General features: G+C 42.5%; 1 protein-coding gene across 3 annotated transcripts in view; it reads right to left on the bottom strand.

Moving 5' to 3' along the window:
* The window catches only part of LGR5 (leucine rich repeat containing G protein-coupled receptor 5), a 126,770-nt gene extending 105,081 nt beyond the window's left edge, over positions 1-21,689 (bottom strand). For all 3 annotated transcript variants that reach the window (XM_002915612.4, XM_034644122.1, XM_034644123.1), the window contains exon 1: positions 21,171-21,689. In XM_002915612.4, the coding sequence (XP_002915658.2) occupies positions 21,171-21,382 (212 nt within the window). In that variant the 5' untranslated portion in view covers positions 21,383-21,689. The remainder of the gene's footprint in view (positions 1-21,170) is intronic.
* Between the last annotated feature and the right edge of the window lie 351 nt (positions 21,690-22,040).

The following is a 22,040-nucleotide window of genomic DNA, read 5'->3' as shown; positions in this document are numbered from 1 at the left end:
CAGTTACATTGGGTTAAGTTTGCTCTGAAGAGTGGTTGACAGATGAGAGAACAAAGGTTGTTTGGGACATTTCAATGAAATTTTCTGAAGCCTTGGGTAAAAGGTGTTGGATTCGAGGCACTGGGCCATGTTAACGCATGGTGGATCTCTACGTAAGGGGTGGCACAATCAAAGCTGGCCAGAGGAAAACAGAATTGACCAACGTGCAAAGGTAAAGCCAGTGGGGCAGGGGGAAGAGTGAGGAGAAAATTGCTGTGGTCCGAATGGGACTTCCCTAATGTGAATTCAGCACCAAGGAGGATGACTGATGTCCCTTCGGTGGGACAATGATTCTTGGCCATGGAAGAGGAGATGACACTTGAGAGGAGCCTAAAGGAAGAATTTTTACATGTGGAGACAGGAAAGCAGCCAGTCCAGCCAGAGAGCTGGGTAAGAGCAGAAGTATAGAGGCAGGAAAGCAGGAGCATGTCAGGGAAATGGGTCCCATCCTATTTACCTGAAGAACAGAAAACTTGATGGGCAAATATGGAAACATGAGGCCAAAATGTAAAATCACAGAATTTTAAAGCCAAATGGAGTGTTAGCTCTAAGTGAATCTAATATTTCAATTTGCTAATGGAGACACCAGCAATAAAGAGATATTAAATGGTCAGTAGAAGACAAATGGAACTGTCTCCAGGATTCCTATTGTTGGAGCTGGCTGTGGGGACCCTGTGTGCGGGGCAGTGGATTTGGAGCTTTCCAGTGCCTGGGTGTTGCTGATGCTTTCTGAGCAGAGAAGTGACATGGTCATTATGAAGTTTAGGAGGGTCAATTAGGCAGCAGTGCACGTGTGAGATGACAGTGAGGGAAGGAGAGTGATTAGGAGACTGAGTCTGTGTGTGCCAGACACAGATAATAGGCTTTATTAGCCCCATTTCACAGATAAGGAAACTGAGCTTTGGACTGTGGCCAAACTCCAGCCGGGAGGATTCCAAAACGTGTGCCTTTTAAGGCTGCAAGTGTGGCGCACTCACTCGGCTTAGGGTGGAGGGAGGGGCTCGTGGGCAGAGGCTAATGCTGCAGAGTGGTCTGGGAGGACTGAGGGCTGAGAAAAGATCCTTTGGATTTGGTCAGAGGTGGTGTGTTGAAGAGAGAGTGATTTCCATTGAATGATGGGAGTGGCAGGCTGATCAGAGAGGACTGAAAGAGGGAGTGGGTGGTAATGGGATTGACAGCAGGGAATGCAGCCTCCTCTTTCAAGAATTCCGGCAGTTGAGAGGAAGGAGAAAGAGTTTGGGGACAGTTTGGGGAAACAGTGGAACAGAGGGAGGGATCCCTTACTCCACCCCCAGGAAACATCTGTATAACATGCATGTATGTCAGATACTATGCTAGGGAGCGGGGAACACGATGATGAAGAGATGAAGGAGGGAGGAATAGAGGATGTCCTGGTAACAAGTATCTCTCAGTGGAAATTCCTTTATCAGGTAACATGCCAGGTGACCAAATTTAATATATGAAATGGTACCAATCTTTCAGATTTCAAACTTCTAGAAGTTTGAAGGACGATGAATGGATACGTCCTCCCACAGGACCTTGCATAGCGCACTCTCAATACAAGTTCTCTGAAGGAATAAACCATGCATCCCAGGAGAGAAAAGGGAGATCCAAAATAAGGGGCAGCCTTGACAAAGAGGGGGGACATGTGCCCTTTGAGACCTGAGTCCTTGCAGCCATTCAGATGCTTTCTGGGTTCTCTCTCTTCCAAGCTCTCTCATTTCCAGTCATTGTTGCCTCCTGTTCAGCAAATGTGAGAATTTCCTTCCACGTGATTTCCTGCTCTGCTGATGAGCTTCTGTAGGACATGCCCCATCCATGTGGTGAAATCCGCTCCCCCATCCTTTAAAAGCAGGGCAAACCCAACTCTCTCTGGCAAGTATTTTCAACTCCAGGTGGAGTGAATGGTTTCCTTCTCTATGCCCCCACAGGACTTCGTACTGACCTCTAGGAATAATCACAGCTAACCTTGCCTTGTATTTACTCCCTGTCAGGCACTGTGGTAAATGCTTTGCAAATAATAGCCCTCATGAACAACCCTATGAGAAACGTTCTGTTTTACCGACGGGGAAACTGAAGCCAGAGAGGAGTTAAATAATCTGCCCAAGGTACTAAGTGCGGTGGCAGGATTCCAACAGCGAGTGACTGACTCCAGAATGAGCCTCTTCACTACTATACTGCTTTGGTTTACTTGTCTGTCTTCCTCAACTAAATTGTGACCTCCAGAGAGCAGAGGCTGTTGCTTGATTCATCTTTGTTTCTTGGGCTTAGTCTAGATAGTAAGTGCCAAGTAAGTGTTGGGTGAATAATTTAAAGAATTAATACATGTGCTCACTTAGGTCTAACCAGCTCCCCCTTGTGAATAGCAATTGGAAGAGTTTACTGTGAATGAGAAGAGGACAGAGGGAGAAGCTTGCCTTCTGCTTCTTGGCTCCCCGTCTAATGCAGGGAAAATGCACAGGTCTGTACAACAAACTACCACTTCTTCTTTCCAGGTTATGATTGGGAGTGCAAATAAATAAGTTTGTAACTATGTTTCAGAGAAAATGAATTCAGTATGCCCAGTAAAACTATAAGGCAGTAAAGCAGAAGATACACTTGGAAGACCAGAACACAGATGCAGGGCTCTTTGCCACACAGATCTTTGTACTATATTCCAACGAAAAGTTTCCTAGTAATGGTAGGTCAGATCTCAGAGGAGAATCCTGCCCCCTAGGGGTAACCGTGTTCAGACCTCCTGCATTAGGAAGTACTTAGAAGTCCGGGGCATCATGCTGGCTGTCACAGTTGCACAATGTATAGAAGAGAATCCAGCCAGTGCTTAGACTGAAATGGGAAAGTTTGTCTGGAATGTTCTTTCCCTCTCCTTCTGGCCAACACCCACTCATCCTCCAAGATTCCAGATTAAATGTCAATGGAAGTCTTCCCTGACCACCAAGACTAGGCAGGTTCTCTTGTGGTGCACTTCCATTCTCCATCAGAGTCTTTGCATAATTCTAATAACATAAATTTAACTAAGCAGTTACTTAATGTCTGTCTCTCCTGCAAAGGCTATACTGCTATACTCTTAGCATCCAGAACAGAGTCGGCAATAGATAAGCATTAATTTTGTGAATGAATTAATGCATATACAGGAACATGATGTTAACACTACTGAGGACTTGCTCCCCATCCATAGACTGAATTCATATTCCTAAGCGCCCTCTTTTCTAGACTTTATGAACAGTTAGAAACAAAGTGAAAATAGGCTTATTTGTATTTTTAAACACTTATGGCCAAGAACTTTTAAAACAATGATAAAAGAGTTAAAATGTTCGTTGACAGCAGCTTTCCGAAAAGAGGAGAAAAACATGAGAAAAAATAAGTCAAACGATTTTGAATAATTTTAAAGACAGGGTAGAAAAGTGGTCTTATTTTCTATTTTCCTTTGGAATTCTTCTGTAACAACAGTTCCTATATAACCCTGAAGCTTGGTGAGCTCCAACCTCACTGAGAGATCCTTTGAAAAGATCCACTTATTTTATGAGACACATTGAGTCTGACACGAAATGTACACTTTCGTATCTAAGAACCCTAGCAAAGGAGATTAGTAGCCAAAAAAGCAATTAAATTTACAGTAGTGTTACAGATACCATATCTAGTACAACAGCTTGGAAAAGGAAGTAAAGCAAAGGTCATATCAACAAGAAAAAAAGTAACATTAAATAGCAGATTTTTTTTTTTTAAGAAACAAAATCCCATATTCCAAAATCTTTCCTTCTCATCTAATAACTACATGTGTTTGGGTGTTTGGGAAAAACAAGAAAAGAGGACGCGGCATTCCTGAAGCTGGTAACTGGCCCAAACCCCAGTGAACCAGGCTGTGAAATTCAAGCATCTGGAGCGACGGGTTCCTGATTAGCTTTTTCAATCTGATCTCAGATCCCGCTGTAGTAGATGCAGGATTGTAGAATCCCACGCAGGCTGTGTCTGTGTGCTTCAGATGAGCAGCGGCTTAGGGTTCCAACAAACACATCCAACTACCCCAGCTTAAATGTAACAACTCCAACGCAGAGCTGCTGGAAAAACCCACCACGTTTCAGGACTAATGATCCGGCCCTTTCACATCAAGGTAAAGGTGTCCTCACAAAAAAACGGGGCTCTGTGACACAGACACCAATTATAAATCACCCCTTGGTGATTCTGTTTAGTTACATAGCACTGTAGATCCCGGGATTTACAATGGTTGTGCAGCCCATGAAACTATCTTTAGCCAGAGTTCCTCTTCTGTGTCAGTATCCTATTTTGAACTAACAATGCTCTCAGATGAGCCGAAAAGATGTATTTAGCTCCCACCATTACAATTTCTGATCCTCTTTACTTTAGCTCTTTTGAAATAACATGAAAGCTTTGGCTTGCTAATTACTTTTATCCAGCCCATAGAAAAATTAGTTTATCTTCCTGATCAAAGCAAATTAGGCAGATCATGGCTGATTAGAATGCAACAGTAAAATCGCCATACTTTCCCTTCCATCCCCTTTCTCTCAGAAATAGGGCCTGTGTCAAATATGTAGGTATTTCCCACGGCCAGGCCGGACTCTGTTTCCAACAGGGACTGCAGCTTGGACAATGGTTCTTACACAGACACTAAAGTTCTTTAGTTCAGTCATTGTGTTCGAAAAGAACTAGTAACCCCTTAGCTAGCATTTGATGAAACATCTAGATTTACATATTTCCTTAATTGCATTTTTGAATGTGAGAAAGATTTATCTGACCAGAGTTAAATGCCTCTTTTATTCCCCTACCCAAGGCAAAATTCAACTCCATGCTCTTACAAAAAAAAAAAAAAAAAAAAAGTGAGGTTGGGGGGATGTATAGAATCTTACCTAATTCCGATCTGAATAAATTTGAAGTTTTCAATAAAGTGGGACGAGGGAGCTACACTACAAAACACAGGAAAGATATACCTTTACCTTTCAAAAAGGAAATGTCAATTTCCAAAGCTTTGGCTTACTCAGCTCATTCGAAAAGGCTATTTTGATTTTAATAATGAATGCTATTCCTGGTGGCCAGATTCCCCAGATCAGTTGCTAAAAACCTCCAAAGCTGTTGTCCTTAATAATTTCTCACTAAAATTTCTATGTGACTGTAAAACCTTGAAAGTTAGGTTTACTCTTCCTTATTTATTTACTATAAATTAACAGTAAATCTTGCATTTAGCTCCATTTAAACCTCCCTCTGCAGCTGCCCATTTGAAAAATAAAATGGTTGCCTTCTTTCACTTCAGTGGGCACAATACAAAACATCCATTGAGCTTTCCCTTTATTGCAGCTGCCAATGCCCAGCCGACTTTTAACAAACCAACCAAGCGGAATCACAATGCAGCTGCAACATTTTATGGTATTTCTGTTGGTTCTCTTTTGAGACTGAAGGTGTTAATTAGGAATCAAAGAACACAACCCTGCCAGTTTTCTTTCACAACCCATACCCTGGTCACTGCAGTTTTCAGAAGAAAATAAATCTAATAAAGGGATAAAAATGTTGTTTGTCACACCAGTAAAGTGTACTTAAGACCCTTTGATCAAAAGCTTTTTATGTAGTCTTGTCAGATGGGCTGGAAATATTGTATTTTCCCCCTTTCTCTCCCTTCTTCGTGCAGACTTCTCTGAATTTTGAATTTAAAGACTGTCTGGACGAAAAACATATAAGCACAGTGCCATGTGGGATTATTACTTACAGGTGAAAGCTGGTCTCATAGAGCAGAGTCATTTTGTTTCTTAGAAAATTGTTCATATTCAACAGTGCGTCATGTTACCGTTTCACACAGAACTGGACCTTCTGTTAGCATCTTTACCGTATTCTAACCACAGGGTCTCATGCTTACAATTTACGTGTATACACCTGTCAATAGTCTATTTGGGGTTGATTATTTATCGCGTAAATCTTTTTCAGTGTTCTAAGAGGATCCTGTTTTACACACACAGAACTGAGTATTCTCATAAGTGTAAAATCCATATATATATACACACACACACACGCAGACCTATATATAATGTTAACTGAACAGTGTGTAATTTTTTATAGTTTTTATGCATCTTGAGTATCACGCATCAGATGTAACAGCGTGAAGTCATTACCTTTAATCTTCAGTCAAAGTTAAAAGCTTATAGTAAGTTTATGAAGTTAGCACTGCTGGGAATTAGTCAAGCCTGCTAGCTTTCTCAGCAAGAGGTGTTGCTGCTAGATGCACAAATCATGCCAAAATCCATTAATCCTGCTTGAGAGAGGCAGAAAGAAGGTCTGCTTGTTGATTTAATGTTAATGAAATGAATGGGCTCCTGAGGCTACCTACAGAGGCCCTCTAAACTGCAAAACAAATAAAGTCATTTTAAGTAATGCTCACTGCAGGAGAGTAAACAATGCTCCCAGATTTGCCGCACAAAATGGATGTGGGTGTGGCTGCGTAGAAACCTCCCATTTTCTACAATCTCGCTACACCTGTCCTAGTACAATACACACAAATGTCAAGCTGACAGATTCATAGAGAACTGGAGAGACCTCAGAACATATGTTCGCCTCCCTTACTTAACAGACGTGAAAACTGAGGCCGGGAGGGTATGCCTATCCTGCCAGAGACTCTACGGCTGATTAGTGGGGGAGCTAGATCTAGTCCAGTGGTTCTCAAAACTTGACCGCACATTGAATTTGCCTTGGGGAGTAAAAAAAAATCATTCTGATGCCACGCTTCTTCCCCCAGAGATTCTGATGGAGTTGGTTTGGTGTGGGATCTTGGCCTCAAGATGGTTAAGATTAGGTTCCAGATGGAGCTCATGTGCAGACAATTTGAGAACCATGGACAAGACCTCTAATCCAGCACACTGCTCCTAGACACGTTCGGTTTGTTTTCTCCCGCTGCACCACAGGGTTAACTCTATCTCCTGGCCCCTAGGAGTATGCCAGGTGCCTCAGCACCTTATGGAGAGTAGATACACATGTTTAGAGATTTTCACGTTGTTTGCAAAATGAGTGTCTGTTTCTTTCATGTGTAAATGCAGAGATGTGCCCCCGCTGTGGTGTGTAGTACGTGTGAGTGTGCATGTAGACCCCTTGAAGGACGGACATCTACCCCTTGGGTGAGCCCACCCCACAGTGGAGACGGTCACCAGGGTGTGTGCCATCTCGGCAGCTTGAGTTCGTGCCTCAATCTTCTCTCTGTCCTGCAGTTGAGCTCACCTTTGAGTCGTTCTGGATGCTTTTTTATTCTTTTCTTATTTGCCATAGTCTCCTTTGGGCTGTTGCTTTTCTTTTCCCCCCTCACCACCTGGAGAATTGTGCTTTGCTTGAGTGAGATCCTTCTGGCTCTTCATTTGAAACTGTTTGACTTTTGCTGCCTTCAGATTCAGCCTGGTTTGGTGACTGTTTAAACTGCTTAATAAAGCTAGGCTGATAGATCCCACTTGTCCAATCTAAGCTGCTGGGTAACACATAATAGATGTCTGCCTGAAAGTTCCTTCAGTTTGGGCTTTAGGGCTGTAAAATAAATCAGATTCCTACTTTAGTAATTCAGCGGGCACTCGAGAATTCTAGAATCATCCTTTCACACGTAGTAAGATATGCAAGGGTTCCTAGAGGGGAGATTTCCCTTGTCCTTTTCAGACCTGCTCTCTTGATTTCATTGGTCATGGGTGAAGCAGCTTGCCTCTTCTGCAGGGGGGCGTCGAAAATCTGTAGAGATGGTGACACAGGGCTCATCCAGCAGAATTAAAAGGCTGTCTGGTCCAATAATCGCCCACCCATCTCTCCTCTCTGCTGGGGATCACTGGGCCTAATTCCAAGGCCCCTGCTCAAAGACAAGCCTGAGTGGTGCTCTGACCCCCTATTTAACTTTGAATCCCTTCCCCCTCAGAGTCAAGTCATTGGTATCTATTATTCTTCAGGGAATAATTTCAGCCTCGTTGTCATCACTGACTGCAAAGATCCTTCCTGCAACTGCATTGAACTGCTTTTTTTTCAGACAGCTACCGTAATTCCTCATGAAAATTCAACTCTTTTGAAGGTATTTTCAGATAGACATAAATATATTCCTTATATTTTTTCCCTTAGAGTTATTTTTTCAGCTATTAATACATTTAAAAAATCAAACACATTTCTGTTGTGTTGAAAATGTAGTTTTCCTGGTGCATCTCTGGCTCTGAGAAAAGTCTGGATTCCCTATGTCCTCTCCGCCTCTCACTAAATCCATCATCTCTCACCTGATGCGACAGCAAGTCAACTGTTGAGAATGGGCTTCTGAGAGCCCGAGAAGTTACCAAACCGCTTTTTTCCCTACATACTCAGGAAAAGTCCTGGAGATAGGTGAGATGAAATTGAGAGGAGAAAAGCAATGTCAGCCCAGGACCACAAACCGTGGGCCATTCATTGAATCCTATCTGCAGAGTGGACTTTTACCAGTAGGCCACTGGCCCACAATCGGGGACAAAGTGTCTACTCAGTCACTGGCCACCCTGGAGGCCTGTGCAGTGTCTACACAACCTTATGCACCCAGGTGAAAATAGGAGACTTCATTCAATACACAGAATCTTTTATCTATTTGATACCAACGATCAAAGATGAAAGATCTTTTGAACTTAGGTGCTGGGTGGGTGATCGACTATTCATTTGAACCTGCCCCTTTTTGTTCCCCCTATTCTTTTACTTAGTAGGTATAAATTTTTGTTTAATGAAAATTATGAAGTTCTAGGGCAATGGATTTAACTATTTTGGGGGAACAGCAATAAGAGGCAACACTGTATTTGAAAAGCATGAGTTTAGGGGCACCTGAGTGGCTCAGTCGGTTAAGCATCTGACTCTTGATTTTGGCTCAGGTCATGGTCGCAGGGTCCTGAGATCAAGCCCTCCATGTCAGGCTCCGCACTCAATGCGGAGTCTGCTTAAGAATCTCTCTCTCCCTCTCCCTCTCCCTCTCCCTCTGCCCCTCCCCCTGCTCATGCTCTCTCTCTAAATAAATAAAATCTTTAAAAAAAAAAAAAAGCATGGGTTTAGTGTTTTAACAACCGTAACTTCCTCAGCAACAAAGACAATAGCACCTAACACTTCATGTGTACTCCACACATGAGGCACTATGCATAGTGCTTTACATGAATGATCTTACCAATCTTCACAACAATCCCGTGAGGGAGGCATCACAATTATTGCCATTTTACACACGAGGAAACTGAGACACAGAGTAACTTGCCAAGGATACTCAAGATAGGTCTGTGATCTTTGTCAAGCTGTTCTCATTTCCAAAGTAGGGATAATTATAACTTTTACTGTCTGTTATGAGGGGCAAATGAGAAATTGGGGGCAAAAGCACTTTCTGAATTGTTTTTTCTCTTTCTTGGGAGTTTACAAACAACGCAGTCTACCAAGTGTAGAGGGAAGGACCTCTCTGCTATCACAATGTAAGATTCTACCAGAGATTATATCAACTTCCCTCACTTTCTGTTACACATTTGATGGCCAGAAAAATGGGGCCCTGTATCTTAGATGCAGAAAAGTGTGTTTCCCATAGAGTTTAGGGGAACAGGAGAGTGCCCCCTAGAGAGAGAAAATGGTACTAACTCTCCCCAGAGCATGCCCTGGGACAGGCACGCACGGACAGAGGATGCTTTAAAAGGTAGGTTTTAATGCTGTTTAGTTATGGTATGGCCCATACATCAGGAGACACCTGTTAGTGAAAAGATAGTTTGTTACTCACAGTTCCCAAGAGTCGGGGGCACATTAGGCCATGCAGGATGACATGCGTAAGCACCAGGGTCAGTTAGGAAGAAGGAGAGGGAGGAAAGCATGGGCATGAGCTTTCATTGTGGTTTCCACGTGAAGGAATAGACAGGGCAAGCAGTCTAGAAGTGGCTAGATGGAATAATTTCAGCAGGGTCGGGGGTACAGGGGCTGTCCAGAGTGGTCAGGTACCTGGCCCTGGGGTCATTAGGATAGACAAGATTGACCTAGACTGTAAGAGCCCAATAATGAAGGTGGTGGGGTGTGGGCTTTGGATTGGTTGGTTTGCATATGAAAGGCACACTTGCAGAGGAGTCCTCTCTATCTCTAGGAATTTTAGATAGTCCTGAGAGAGGCAGTCTCTTCTGAGTGAGCAAGTCCACAAGAGAGCAAAGCATCACAAAATGCAGAAAATGAAAAACATGTTTAAAACACAGGGATTCTGAAAAAAAAAAAAAACCACACAAAACAAAACCCCAAAACAAATAAACAAACAAAACCCACACAGGGATTGTGTGTTCTGATCTCAGTCCCAGGCAGAGTCTTCTTTGGTCCAAGAAAATCTATAATGCAAGGGGTATACATAGGCTAGTAATGAAAACAGACAAGCAGATCAGACAAGCAGACAAATATGGTGGTCAAGTATGGTGAGTTCTATGACAGAGGTGGGCTCAGCACGATGTGGAGGCAGCAGAGACTGGTTTCTAGAGTGGTGGGTCACAGAAGGTTTTTCAGAAAAGCTGGATGTTTGAACTGAATATGGAAAGACACGTAGAAGTCAGCAAAATGAAAAAGAAGAAAGGCATTCCAAGCAGACACCAACACACGTGAACATCTGGAGGAATGAAACATGGAAATTGTACGAGGAGTTTGATATGGTCGCAGTGAAGACAGAATGAGGGGCAGCAGGGTTTGCAGGTGAGGAATGAAGCAAAAGAAGCTTACTTATGGGTCAAACTGAGAATTTAAACTTTATCATGAAGGCCACAGGAAACCACTGAAGGACTGAATATAAGAGCGACACAGCCAGTGCATCTTAGACAAACTAGCGTGGTGGTAGGGCACGTGTGTTCCCTGAGGGTCTACGTAAACCAAGACTGGAGGCTGCTTTGGTGATCCAGGCAAAGAGGGAGGAGAGCCTGACCTAATGCAATTTCAGTGCTAGATGAGAAAGGGAGCACATTCAAGAGACACGAAGACAATCTGAACTTGGTCAAGTCAAGGTCACAAATGAAATTCACATTATAATAAACACATATTTAACTACTATGAACAGACATTTGGGAAATCATTTATTTATTCCTCAAACTAAATCTGATTGTTTCCTTCTGTTTTGCAGATTTTTAGGTGATACAGAGACACTTTATCTGTATCTGCAATGGGCCAAAAAAAAAGACGATAAGGTTAAAATTCAGACACATATACTTATGTATGTAACATGCATAAGCAACAGTATTATTTGGCAACACCTAGAAAAGTAACTGGGAATTGTAGAATTCACTTGAGTATCTGGCATTGGAACAAAAAAGTGACAAGAAGGAACACTCAACTGGGGTTCTTAGGAGAGCTGGGTTCCAATTCCATCTTTGCCAGCCATGTGCTTTTGGGAATGTCATTTACCTCTTAGGAGCATGAATTTCATCATCTGTGAAATGAAGGTGTTGGATTAGATGACTTCCAAGGTCCTTCACACTCTAAATCCTATGGGTGGACACAGTGTTTGACTCATCAGAAACCTCTGCAACCCATCTAAGTGATTTTCATTCTGTTTATTTGGGCAATTAGGGTAATGCTCTAGCAATCATGATTAAATTTCAGTTTTGCACCGTGTAATGTGACCTTAGGTATACAGCTTAGTCCTGCTGCTAATTTGTGGGTAAAAGATTATCCTTAGTTCTTTACAGAACATACTCTGTGTGGAGTTAGCTATTTGCACAAGCTCAGAATTGGTATTATCATTAACATCAATCTATCAAAATTAGCTTTTTGTTTCCCAATATACAGTTAACTGTGCCTTGAGGCATTTCTACATGGAAGGCAAAGGGGGCCTCAAATTACTACCTACTGGTCATTCGGGACCAGACCGTCTCCACCTAACACTTCTCAGGATTATAAGACCGCGGGGAAGCAGACTCTGCTGGATGGCCAGCAGCTGTGAGGCGGGAAGGTGCATACTTGCTGTCAGTGAATCACGTTGCTGAAACTTCTGAGATCTTCAAATGAGATATGCTTACACCCTGGGAGAATCTGGTTTAACTAGGATTTCCTTTTGCTACCCGAGCTTGAAGACTCAATGAAAAAAGATCTTGAACTTCCTCCGTTGCCCTGAGCCCCAGAGAACAGCTGCTGAGGGAAGGGGCTGCTGTGAGTGCGGACCTCCCACCGCAGGGAGAGTGATGTGGCTACCCCAAGTTAAAAATCAAAGACCCCAATTTCGGTGCACTTAAGAGTCGATACTTTAATCCCAAAGACTCTGCTCTCCCAACTTCCCTTCATCTTGTAGTTTGAAGCCCTGGGGGAAAGTGTCTGAGATAAAGAAAATGCATGTTTCCAGTCCCCTGATAGTATCTGGAAGCGAGGGATGGAGAAGGATAGAGAGACACAGGAGAAGTGTACCATCTGTGTCAGGGGGCCTAGTAGAGGTCTCACCTTCTCTCAGTCCTCCCTGTACTGCTTCTTGGGTAGCAGATTTCCTCACTTTGTCTTTCCACCTCTCTTGGCATTTTTTTTCTAGGCTTTACTTTATTGGGCAGTGGACACTCCAATGGTCATAGACTAGGTCTGTGGCCAAGTGCAGGCATGTCTGCTAAGGGTCCCTTCAGGACAGGAAGTTTGAAGGGGAAATAAGGAAGATGTCTTATTTCAGTATTCACTAGAAGACGCCAAACTCATTCTGTAGATTCATTCAACAAACACTGTGAAATAGATGCTTATGGCCAAAGTCTCAATATATATATATACACAAAAAAAATAGATGATTTAGGAATGTGACTCCTTCCATGGAAAATTTTATTTGGTTTTTATAACCAAATAATCTTCACTGTATATGCATATAAAAAGTGAAAGGTTATTTCATGCTGATAGATTGAAAGACCAATTGATTATGTAACACAGTTCCTTCAAGTAAGTGCCTCACAAGAAAATTTATAACCTGAAAACTTCAAGTGCCATGTGGTGTTTTGTGTGTTGAACCAATAAACTCATTAAAATAACATTGGGTAAACCCAAACACAACACAATGAAATTTCTAACACAGCCCACATTAACCAACCAACTTTAAAATAATATCTTTGTTATGTACTAAGGTTAAAAATTCAGCAAATTCTTTATATTTTTTCCACTTGAGATCATGTGTGGTTTTCTCCTTTCCTGAGAAGTACACTTTTGTGGCTTTTTTGATCAAAGGCAGGTTATTTTTGCAAATAGACATCTTTTGTAGAGGTCCCGGTTCTACTTAATCAAGGTTTCAAGAAAAAAGAAGCACAAAAATATTTACCAGTTTTTTAGTGAAACATAAAAATTCTTAGGTTCTTTTCTGAGTGTCGACTTTGGAAAGGAAGGCATGAGTGTAAGGTTAGCCATCACTGTGTGTGTGTGTGTGTGTGTGAGAGAGAGAGAGAGAGAGAGAAGGAGGAGGAAGGAGGAAATAAAGGAATTTGGCTGCAAAATTGAGTAACAGTTTGAAACACTTGGCTTCCAGTTGTGAAAGATGAGCAACACTGGGGAAAAGGCTGGGCTAACAAGGGACCACTTGAAGAAAGCTTAATCTCAGCTGGCAGGCTGACGAGGAAGGTCAGCTCAGTGCACGCGTTCTCAGCTGGAGTTGGGCTCCCTTTGCCAGGACAATTGTCTTCTGCATTTCAGCTTCTGAACTAAACGGAGGGTGCCTTCACACAGCCAGCTCCTCAGTCTCCTGCCTTGAAAGAGTTGGCTCTCGGCTGCCATGCCATGTCAATGTTATGTGTCATTTCCACGGAGCAAGTGGCAGAAAGGAAACCGTGTCTTACTGGTATGTTGTTGGTGCCGTGTGTGTTAGTGTGTGCGCAGGAGAGAGATTGCTTTCTGCCCCCTTGACAACCACAGTTCTTGTTAGAAGATGAAACCAAACTCCCTCTGAAGGCAAGGAGATAAAATGAATACAGAAAAAATGTGTATACCTCACAAACAAGACACTCGCAAGTGACTGTTAGCATAATTTTAAATTATTCATGGTAAAACAAAACTAGAGTTGAGAGTGGGGTTTTAGGAGATTTCAGAGATTATATCTGTATGTATCCTACATTTTCTAAACATCAATTCTTACTTGGTAGGTGATCTTTATACTGAATATAATTTATAATTAATTGGCCAGCTATTGGTTTTTCACATTGGTGACTTTGCGAAACAATAAACGATTAACACGCATTAGATTTCCAGCAGCAAATAAAAGACTGATGAAATAGGATGTATGTTTAGGAAGAGTTTTTCTTTGTTCAAAGGGGGAATTTTTCTTTGGTTTATACAGATTTCTAATTTACACTGAAGTCTCTATCACTGACCTTACTGTTAAACCATGCACCGTCTACAGATAGATAAGTAAACAGAATTTTGAAATAATTTCCATTCTGAATGAAAAGATAATACGGAAATGTTTATGACATCAATTCATCTATCAGTTTTAAAGGTGAATTCAAACTCAAATAAAATTTGCCTGTTGAGCAAGTTCATCTCTCTCTGACTTGCGAAATAGTTCCAAAGAATTCGCTACTTTATTTGACACATAGATCTGGTCATAGTCAAAAAAAAAAAGGCAGTCTTACTCTTGACTTGGAAGGTATTAGTCAACTGATCACTCTTTAGGTTACTTAAGCAGCTGTTACAATTTATCTTTGACTTGGGGACAAGAAAAATTGTTTCTGTGGTAGTAAGAAAATGGGTATATGAAAAGATATCTACTCAACTTAAATTATTGGTCCTCAGCTATATGTTATTCTCACTTTACTGAAAATTAAAAACTGCACTTTTCAGTTAGTTGAAAAAATATTTCTGGTATTAGAGCTTCGTAAATTGTGTTCCTGAAAAAAAAATGTGCTGAAATATTTCAGCACCAATTACAATTACCGTGAGGCATAACTATAAATTAGAAGGCTGGTTTTCATTGTGTTTCTGGTAAACTGGCTCTGAAGATAATTTCAGAGAGGTCCCCAAACACGTGGAGCAATTGCAAATATCCCTGAATAAGCGGACAGGCCTGCAAGTTAGGGATGATAATAGTATCTCTGTCACAGGGTGTTTGTGGGCGTCTGAATGAGTAAAGTACTTAGCATAATGCCTCGTACTCAGGAGGAACAATATAAATGTCAGCTGTTATTACAATAAAGTGATTGAGATATGTAAATTATGGTGTGTTTGTTAAAATAAACAACTCATTGCATCCTCTAAGCTGAATACAATTTAATTGTATTTCAAGTGGGGCTGGGCCACAACCGTGGAGAGCCTCGTGTGGTTCTGTCAGGAGCAAATAGCAAACGGGCCTCTTTTCGCCACTGGGACTTCAGCAGCTGGCTCAGCCAACTCCATTCACTCCCACACTGTCAATGTTAACCGAACATCCTGTAAGTGTCAGGCACCGGTATGGACGCTTAGGTTATAAAGTGGAAAATTTCCTACCCTGGAGGAACCCACAGTCTAATGAGGAGGATAAACCCTGAAGGGAAGAGAGCTCATCATCACATCCTGGAGTGTTATTCCACTTGACCTTAAAAGGAAGACCGTTCCACGGACATGATCCGTTCCTCTGTGTCCTCTCAAAGCGAATTTCTGCTTCTCCAATCCCAGACTTAAACACTGCGAACAGGGATAATAAATATATGAAGGTCCGAGAAGGAGTCCAGCTTGTGAAGCATCTTTTATACAGCTCGTCTCCTACTGCGGACACCCTGTTCACATTCTTTCAGTATTACCACTAGATAATGTAATTCCATCGCTTGAAATCAAATGACTAATGTTCTTCTACCTACCAGTTTCAAATAAGGCATTTCCACTGGGCTCTACCAATGTAATTGAAAAAGTCACTGGGAGAGGTGGAAGAAAATGCCAGGGATTTCAAGAATGGGCCTGCCTCCTACCTCTGGAGAACAAAATTAATTTTGAATTATGAAAAATTTTATGAAAAAATTCCACCCTATAGCCTATGAAATATTCCCCTTTCCTGTAGAAAAGGAGTTCCCTGGGTGAAACTGAGTGTTGTAGTTGGCTGTCCATAATAAGTGAATAAAAATGTGGATTGAAGCTGACAGAGACGGGAATAAAAGAGTTGCAGGAGGTTAGAACTCATGGATACATCTAACAAATGAAATTCTGCTAAGAGACATCAAAAATAGCGACAGGACTAGATAATCAGCTTGTTTTCTTTGGTATGTAATATATCAGTTGTGGCTCTGATGCCTGTCTGATTCGTCCTTGTGCTATAAAATGAGACTCTATAAAAGAAAACATTGCAACAGGAGTGAAGAGGTTGAATCTCATAGGAAGGAATTTGCCTTCTCATGAAGAACTAAATTTATCAGAAATATCCACTTGTGGGGTGTTTATGAAGAAATGTACCATTTAGCATTGTTCTAAATTTATACAAATAACTGGACAAAAACAAAAAATACTCCACAGAATTGCTCAATGCAGAGCTCACTACTGTTTTTCATTTCTATCTTATGGCATATGATTTGGATTAATTGGAAACATACTTCATTTTATAGCTAAAATGACTTAAATGTATGAGTTTAATAGAAAAAATATAAAAAATGCTTTACTAAGGTCAGTAGTTATTAGGTATCTGTTATAAAACTACAAATATTCTGCAATGTCTTTAATTATATGACAGCTTTTTGGGGTTAATTGCTTACAAGGATTCTATTTCTATGCCTTTGATAGATGCCTTGGAAATTTAAAAAAAAAATCAAATAGTTCAGTTAAAAAACTTAACTATGAGAAATCATAGACCAGTTTAGTGTTTTTGAACTTCTTCAAACGCATCCAAATGGGAATGGTTCCATTATCAAAACACATTTTATTTAACTACAAAGATTCTTCTTTTTAATTCTAATCTTCTAATTCGTTTGTGATTGCTATCAGAGCTCCTTTACTTTGAAGAAAACGCATAAGGACAAAAAAAGACTAAAGATCTGATTGAAGATCATATTTCTTATATGTAAAAGTTCATTCTTGTCACACAAACTCTGTCATGCACATGTTGATCATATTCAATAAAATACTTATTTTAAATCTACGCCACAAAATTGTTTGAATCAGAACCACTGCTTAAAAAGAAAAAAAAAAAAGTCAATGAGTTTCAGTGATTGCGCCCATAACAAAAACACTACTAAAACAACCCTGGGAATCCTGGAGAAAAAGAAAGAGCTTCTTTAAAATGAAGAAAAGTCATTGACAGCATTCTATTTTCAACGAATTTTGAAAGCAGTCTGCAGAGCAAACTGCATAAATTTCGCAATTGATCTAAATTTTAAGACTGTTATAACAGCTAAAGGCTTTTGTAACCATTTCTAAACTACAAACATTTTTCCTTGATTTAAAATACTTTTCTTTGCTTGCAGGGAAGCAGAAATACATTAAACCATTTCAAAGAAGATTCTAAAAATATTCTTTAATTTTGAAACTGCATCTTAAATGCTTAAAACATATGTCTGACACTAGGGCCATACTTAATTAGTTATAATTGAGGGTTTTGATCAGTTTTTATTAATACCAGTTTTGCTAACTATGTGTAAAATTAAATTTTGTTATAAAGTTACATATGGAAAAGTAAGCAAGCTACACAAAAATTAAAAAAAAATAGTCATTCTCCTGGTTCCTTTGGTTCATGTGACATGAATTTGCTTGTGGATGAAATGCTCATGTCTTTAAGCGACAGCAGGAAAAAACTCAGTTTTCATTTAAAAATAAAATGGCTGTTCTGGATCAATAAAGAAAAGTCCATTTTCTATACTAAAACAATATTAGGATGTTCATAAGGATTTAGTTTTCTATCTGGATGCCACACTAACTGGATGAAAGACATATTTAAGTAGCATAGGGGAAATTATTTTAAAGACCCAATTACCAAAAAAATGTTCACGTTTCATGCATTAAAATAATTTACGTATAATAAGATTATCTGCTAGAGCTACTTAATCTCTGACAGATCATTACTGGTCGACTGAGATGGAGTAAACATTGTAAACAATTATTGCCTGCTTTTATGTCTAAACCTTAGTGTTTTCCTTATTTTAATGCAGAGGAAGCTTTATTAGCCTATTTATTATTTTGTGACATCAGAGCCCAAAACGACTGGAAGAGAGAGAAAGAGAGAGAGAGAGAAAGAGAAGATTAAGATTGAGATTTTCCAGTGTTTCCACCATGTTCAGTGGTCCAAGTACAGATCTACTGGGGAATGCAGTTCAGTAAGAAAAGAGAATTAACATTAATGTTTAGATGGCTTAAGATCGAGCTTTTCTGGGGGAACAAAGATGATAAAACTGCACATAAATAGCCCTTGCCTTATAGGAAGAGGTTCAGGAAACTTTCTTTACCTACGAGTCTGACTAGCCAGCTATCAGATGATGGCAAATCCATTTGCCAAATCTGTCCAGCTGCAACTTGCCGTCATCAATCTGTTTGGAGAAAATTAAATGCTTGTTCTTTTGTGGGGAGGGGAGGAAGATTAAGAGATAATATTTTGACTCAAATAAATGGTGATAACCTACTACAAACAATAAAAGATAGTAGTCTGGCTTTTTACCCACATCAGTCCTTGGCACAGTTTGATGTTCTCGCCAAACCTTAATTACGACAGGGCCCCAGCGGTATGGAGCTGGAACTTCGTGATCTCTTTCAAGACCAAAGGGAAGTTATTTCTTAAAATAAGGAAACCAGTACAACACATGCATATGTATTTGAATATGAGTAAATAAAAATTTCTCTTTTAGGTTAGGAGTGCACAAGGGAAGCAGAAATGGTCAGATAATTCTAGGTGTAACCAAAAGAGGGCACCATCTACCCTTAATGTCCACATAGCGTTCCTGTGGTTGGAAAAACAAAACCCAAAAAACTCCAAAAAGCCCCTCAACCCCTCCATCCCCCCCAAGAAAGGGCATCCCGTGGCTCCTGACATTTTGTACTCGATAAGGAGACCAAATTCTGAAACCACACCTTATGAAGAACATTGGTTTGGTTATTTGCTTCAGGACTGATTTCTACATTTAACACTCATGGTGCCTGACGTGTTAGCCACGAGAAGCAAGTATTTAACATTCACTGTGACACTTTTCAGATGCTTCGAAATTAATATTTTATAGGGCACTGAGAAAATTTCCCCTTAGGCCAGAGTGCAGGTGATGATCAAACAGCACGAGAAAAAGATGACAATTAATTTCCTAATGCTATCTTAACTCCGAGGGGTTATCTATAATGATAGATAGATAAGGAACCGTGGCAGTAAGATCTCCTCACACATGGAGGACACAGTTAAATGCATTTGAGGTATGTGGGAAATAATTTGAAACAGCATTTGATGCCAACTTTTAGTAACAGAAGCCTAACAAATGTTCAGTCTTTCAAGTGGGAGAAAAAAGCACCCTGACATTACTCATAAATTTATTTTCTGTATTCTTAAACATGTCTTACGACAAGCGCATGATTTAAATCGATCAGTGTTTGGAGGGATTGCACACCTCCCTTGTATCTAATCAATTTCTTCAGGGTGATGGGGAAGAATAGTTCCAGGCTCTAAAGTGCAATTTCCAAACTGCTCACAAAAATTCACTCTACAGAAGACCACATGATTCTTGAAACAATGAGTTTAGCATTTAAACCAGAGGCTGGGAATGAGCATTTCACTTAGTAGTAGAGACAGCTGTTGAGAAGGAAGAAAATGTGAATTCTTAGAGAATGGTCATTTCCATCACTGTAAACATATCACTACCACATGCAATGAGTGCAAGTGGAGGAAAACCTGGTGGGGAAAGAAATAATTTTATTATATTTTCAAGTAAAGAAAAGCACCCAAGATAGTTTTAGGGTAGATGAGAAGGGGACTGCCATCTGCTAACACTACAATCTAGCAGGATGGTCCCCTCTTTTCAACGCAATATTAAAGCAAATAAAAAAAAGGTTTTTTTTTTCTCATTCTGTCTCTAGAAAAAGAATCACTATCTAGCAGAAGGCGTTGTGCAAGCCTCTTCATGTTTCTTTTCTCCAGAAAACAACTAAACAGAGGAAAGAACGAGTCCACACAAACATCCCAACTCGCTCCTGCCAAGGTACATCAGAGAAGCCGAAACTGGGATTGCGTGGGCTTGGGGTGGGCTCACCGTAGTGACTCGAATTAAAACCCGAACGTGTCACTTTGTGACCACCTCGTGACCCCTTTTTCAGAGTAGCTCTGACCCTCGTCTCTCTGTGCCCAAAGGAACCGAGCCGCAGACACTCCATGGGTTTGGGGGAAGTAGTCACCTTGCCCCCGAGAATCGGGTTCCTCCTAGGTCACCTCATCTACCCAACCACCTGTTATCCTTCGGGCCTCGGTTTTCCAGAGACAAAATTATGAAATGAGCCGTCGCCTGCTGCTCGCGGTTGGGGCTCTGGACGCTGTGGTGGGGGTGGAGGGGGGGAGGATCCCCGAGGGATGACAGAGAGCTCTGGGTCTCCTTTGGGTTGTTGGCGCCGCTGTTTACCCGCCCCGCCGCCTTCAGCCCACTTCCCTTTTCCTCCCAGGGAGGAGGAGATGGTTAAAGATTACACCGTGGCCGCGGGCACTTCAAAGGGCGGCTCGGGCAGCCAAAGGTAAAGATAACGTTCTGGCAGCTCTAATCAGGGTTTGTGGTTGCCACATTTTAATCACTTCATTAAAAAAAAAATAGAAAGAAAAAGACAGAAAAGAAAAAGAAAAGAGCAAAGCAAAGAAAAAGGTTACATCACACGTCCATGCAAGGGATGCACAGTAAGTTCCTTTGGGGCTGGGCAAGTTGGAGTTCTCCTTTGGGGAAACTTTTTACAGACCGTGTCTTCGTAGAACGCGGCTGGACGCAGAGGGGAGGTTGGGTCAGGAATCAGTTGGGCAGGCTCAGGGGCGCAAATGTCCACACTGCAAGCAAATGCTTACACCGGGTGCCCTGCGACCTGCCTAGAGCTGCATCTGGAAGCTGCGACGCACTAGCGCTTTCCGGGGCTTGCACTTGAAGCCCTTTCTCTGTGGGCCCAAAAAGTGCGCTCTTGCTCCCCGTGAGACTCGTGCATTTCCCTGGGGCCCAAACACCTCTGTCCAAGATGCCCTCTGCAAAGTCGCCCGGTCCCTTCCAGACGCCCAGGCTGGTCTTCCCTATTTGCCCCCTTCCCGGAGCGGAGCGGGGCGCACTTACAGGTAGGAGGTGAAGACGCTGAGGTTGGAGGGCAGCTCCGAAAGTCCCAAGTCCGAGCAGTCCACCCTGAGCAGCATCCTGCCGTCGGGCTCGCACTGACAGTGCGCGGGGCACCCCCGCAGCAGCGCGCCGGGCCTCGGCGAGCCGCCCACGGCCGCCAGCTGCAGCAGGACCGGCAAGGACAGGAGCACGCCAACCGGGGAGGTGTCCATGGTGCCCCGGCAGGGGGCCGGGAGCGAGCCGCGGTCGGAGGGCAACGTCTGGGTCGCCGAGGGCCTCTGCCGCTTAGAGCACGACCGCCGCGCTGGGCGCCGCGCTCCTGCCCCACGGCGGGGGCGCCGAGGAGAAGCGCCTCGGGGCCGGGCCGTGCCCGCTGCCGCCACGCGGGCCTGGGGAGCGGCCCTGGCTGCAGCCGCCGCAGGGGCAGAGAGCGTTGCTGCTGCAGGCCGCCTGATCCGTGTGGAGCAGCATCTCCGCTCGCACGCTTGTTTTTTAAAGCGCTCCAGCCCGAATTGCGCGCCCAGTGACGTCAGCGCCGCTCGGCTTCCCAGGCACCCCCCGCCCGGCCGCACTTTCCCTCCTCCGGCCCCCTCCCTCCTTTCCCGAGCGCCGGCTGGGAGGAGGCTGGCGGCGAGAGGTGCAGGCGAGTTCTCGGCGCGCGGGCTTGGCCGCCGCCGGGCGGATTCCGGCGCTCAACACCGTGTGAGGGCCGGGGGGCCCCCCACCTCATTCCCCTCTGCGCCGTGGCGACCCAGATCCGAGAGTCCAAAGGGACCTGCCTGAGGGACACAGCTGCGCAGAGACCGAAGGATGCAGCACGCTTCCTCCAAGCCCACTTCCAATAATGGAAGGAATTCATGGAGTGATTAA

This window comes from Ailuropoda melanoleuca, chromosome 15 (genome assembly GCF_002007445.2).
Source record: "Ailuropoda melanoleuca isolate Jingjing chromosome 15, ASM200744v2, whole genome shotgun sequence".
NCBI classification, from domain to species: domain Eukaryota; kingdom Metazoa; phylum Chordata; class Mammalia; order Carnivora; family Ursidae; genus Ailuropoda; species Ailuropoda melanoleuca.
Note: the sequence above shows the minus strand (reverse complement) of the source record. Positions and strands in the feature narration are given on the sequence as shown.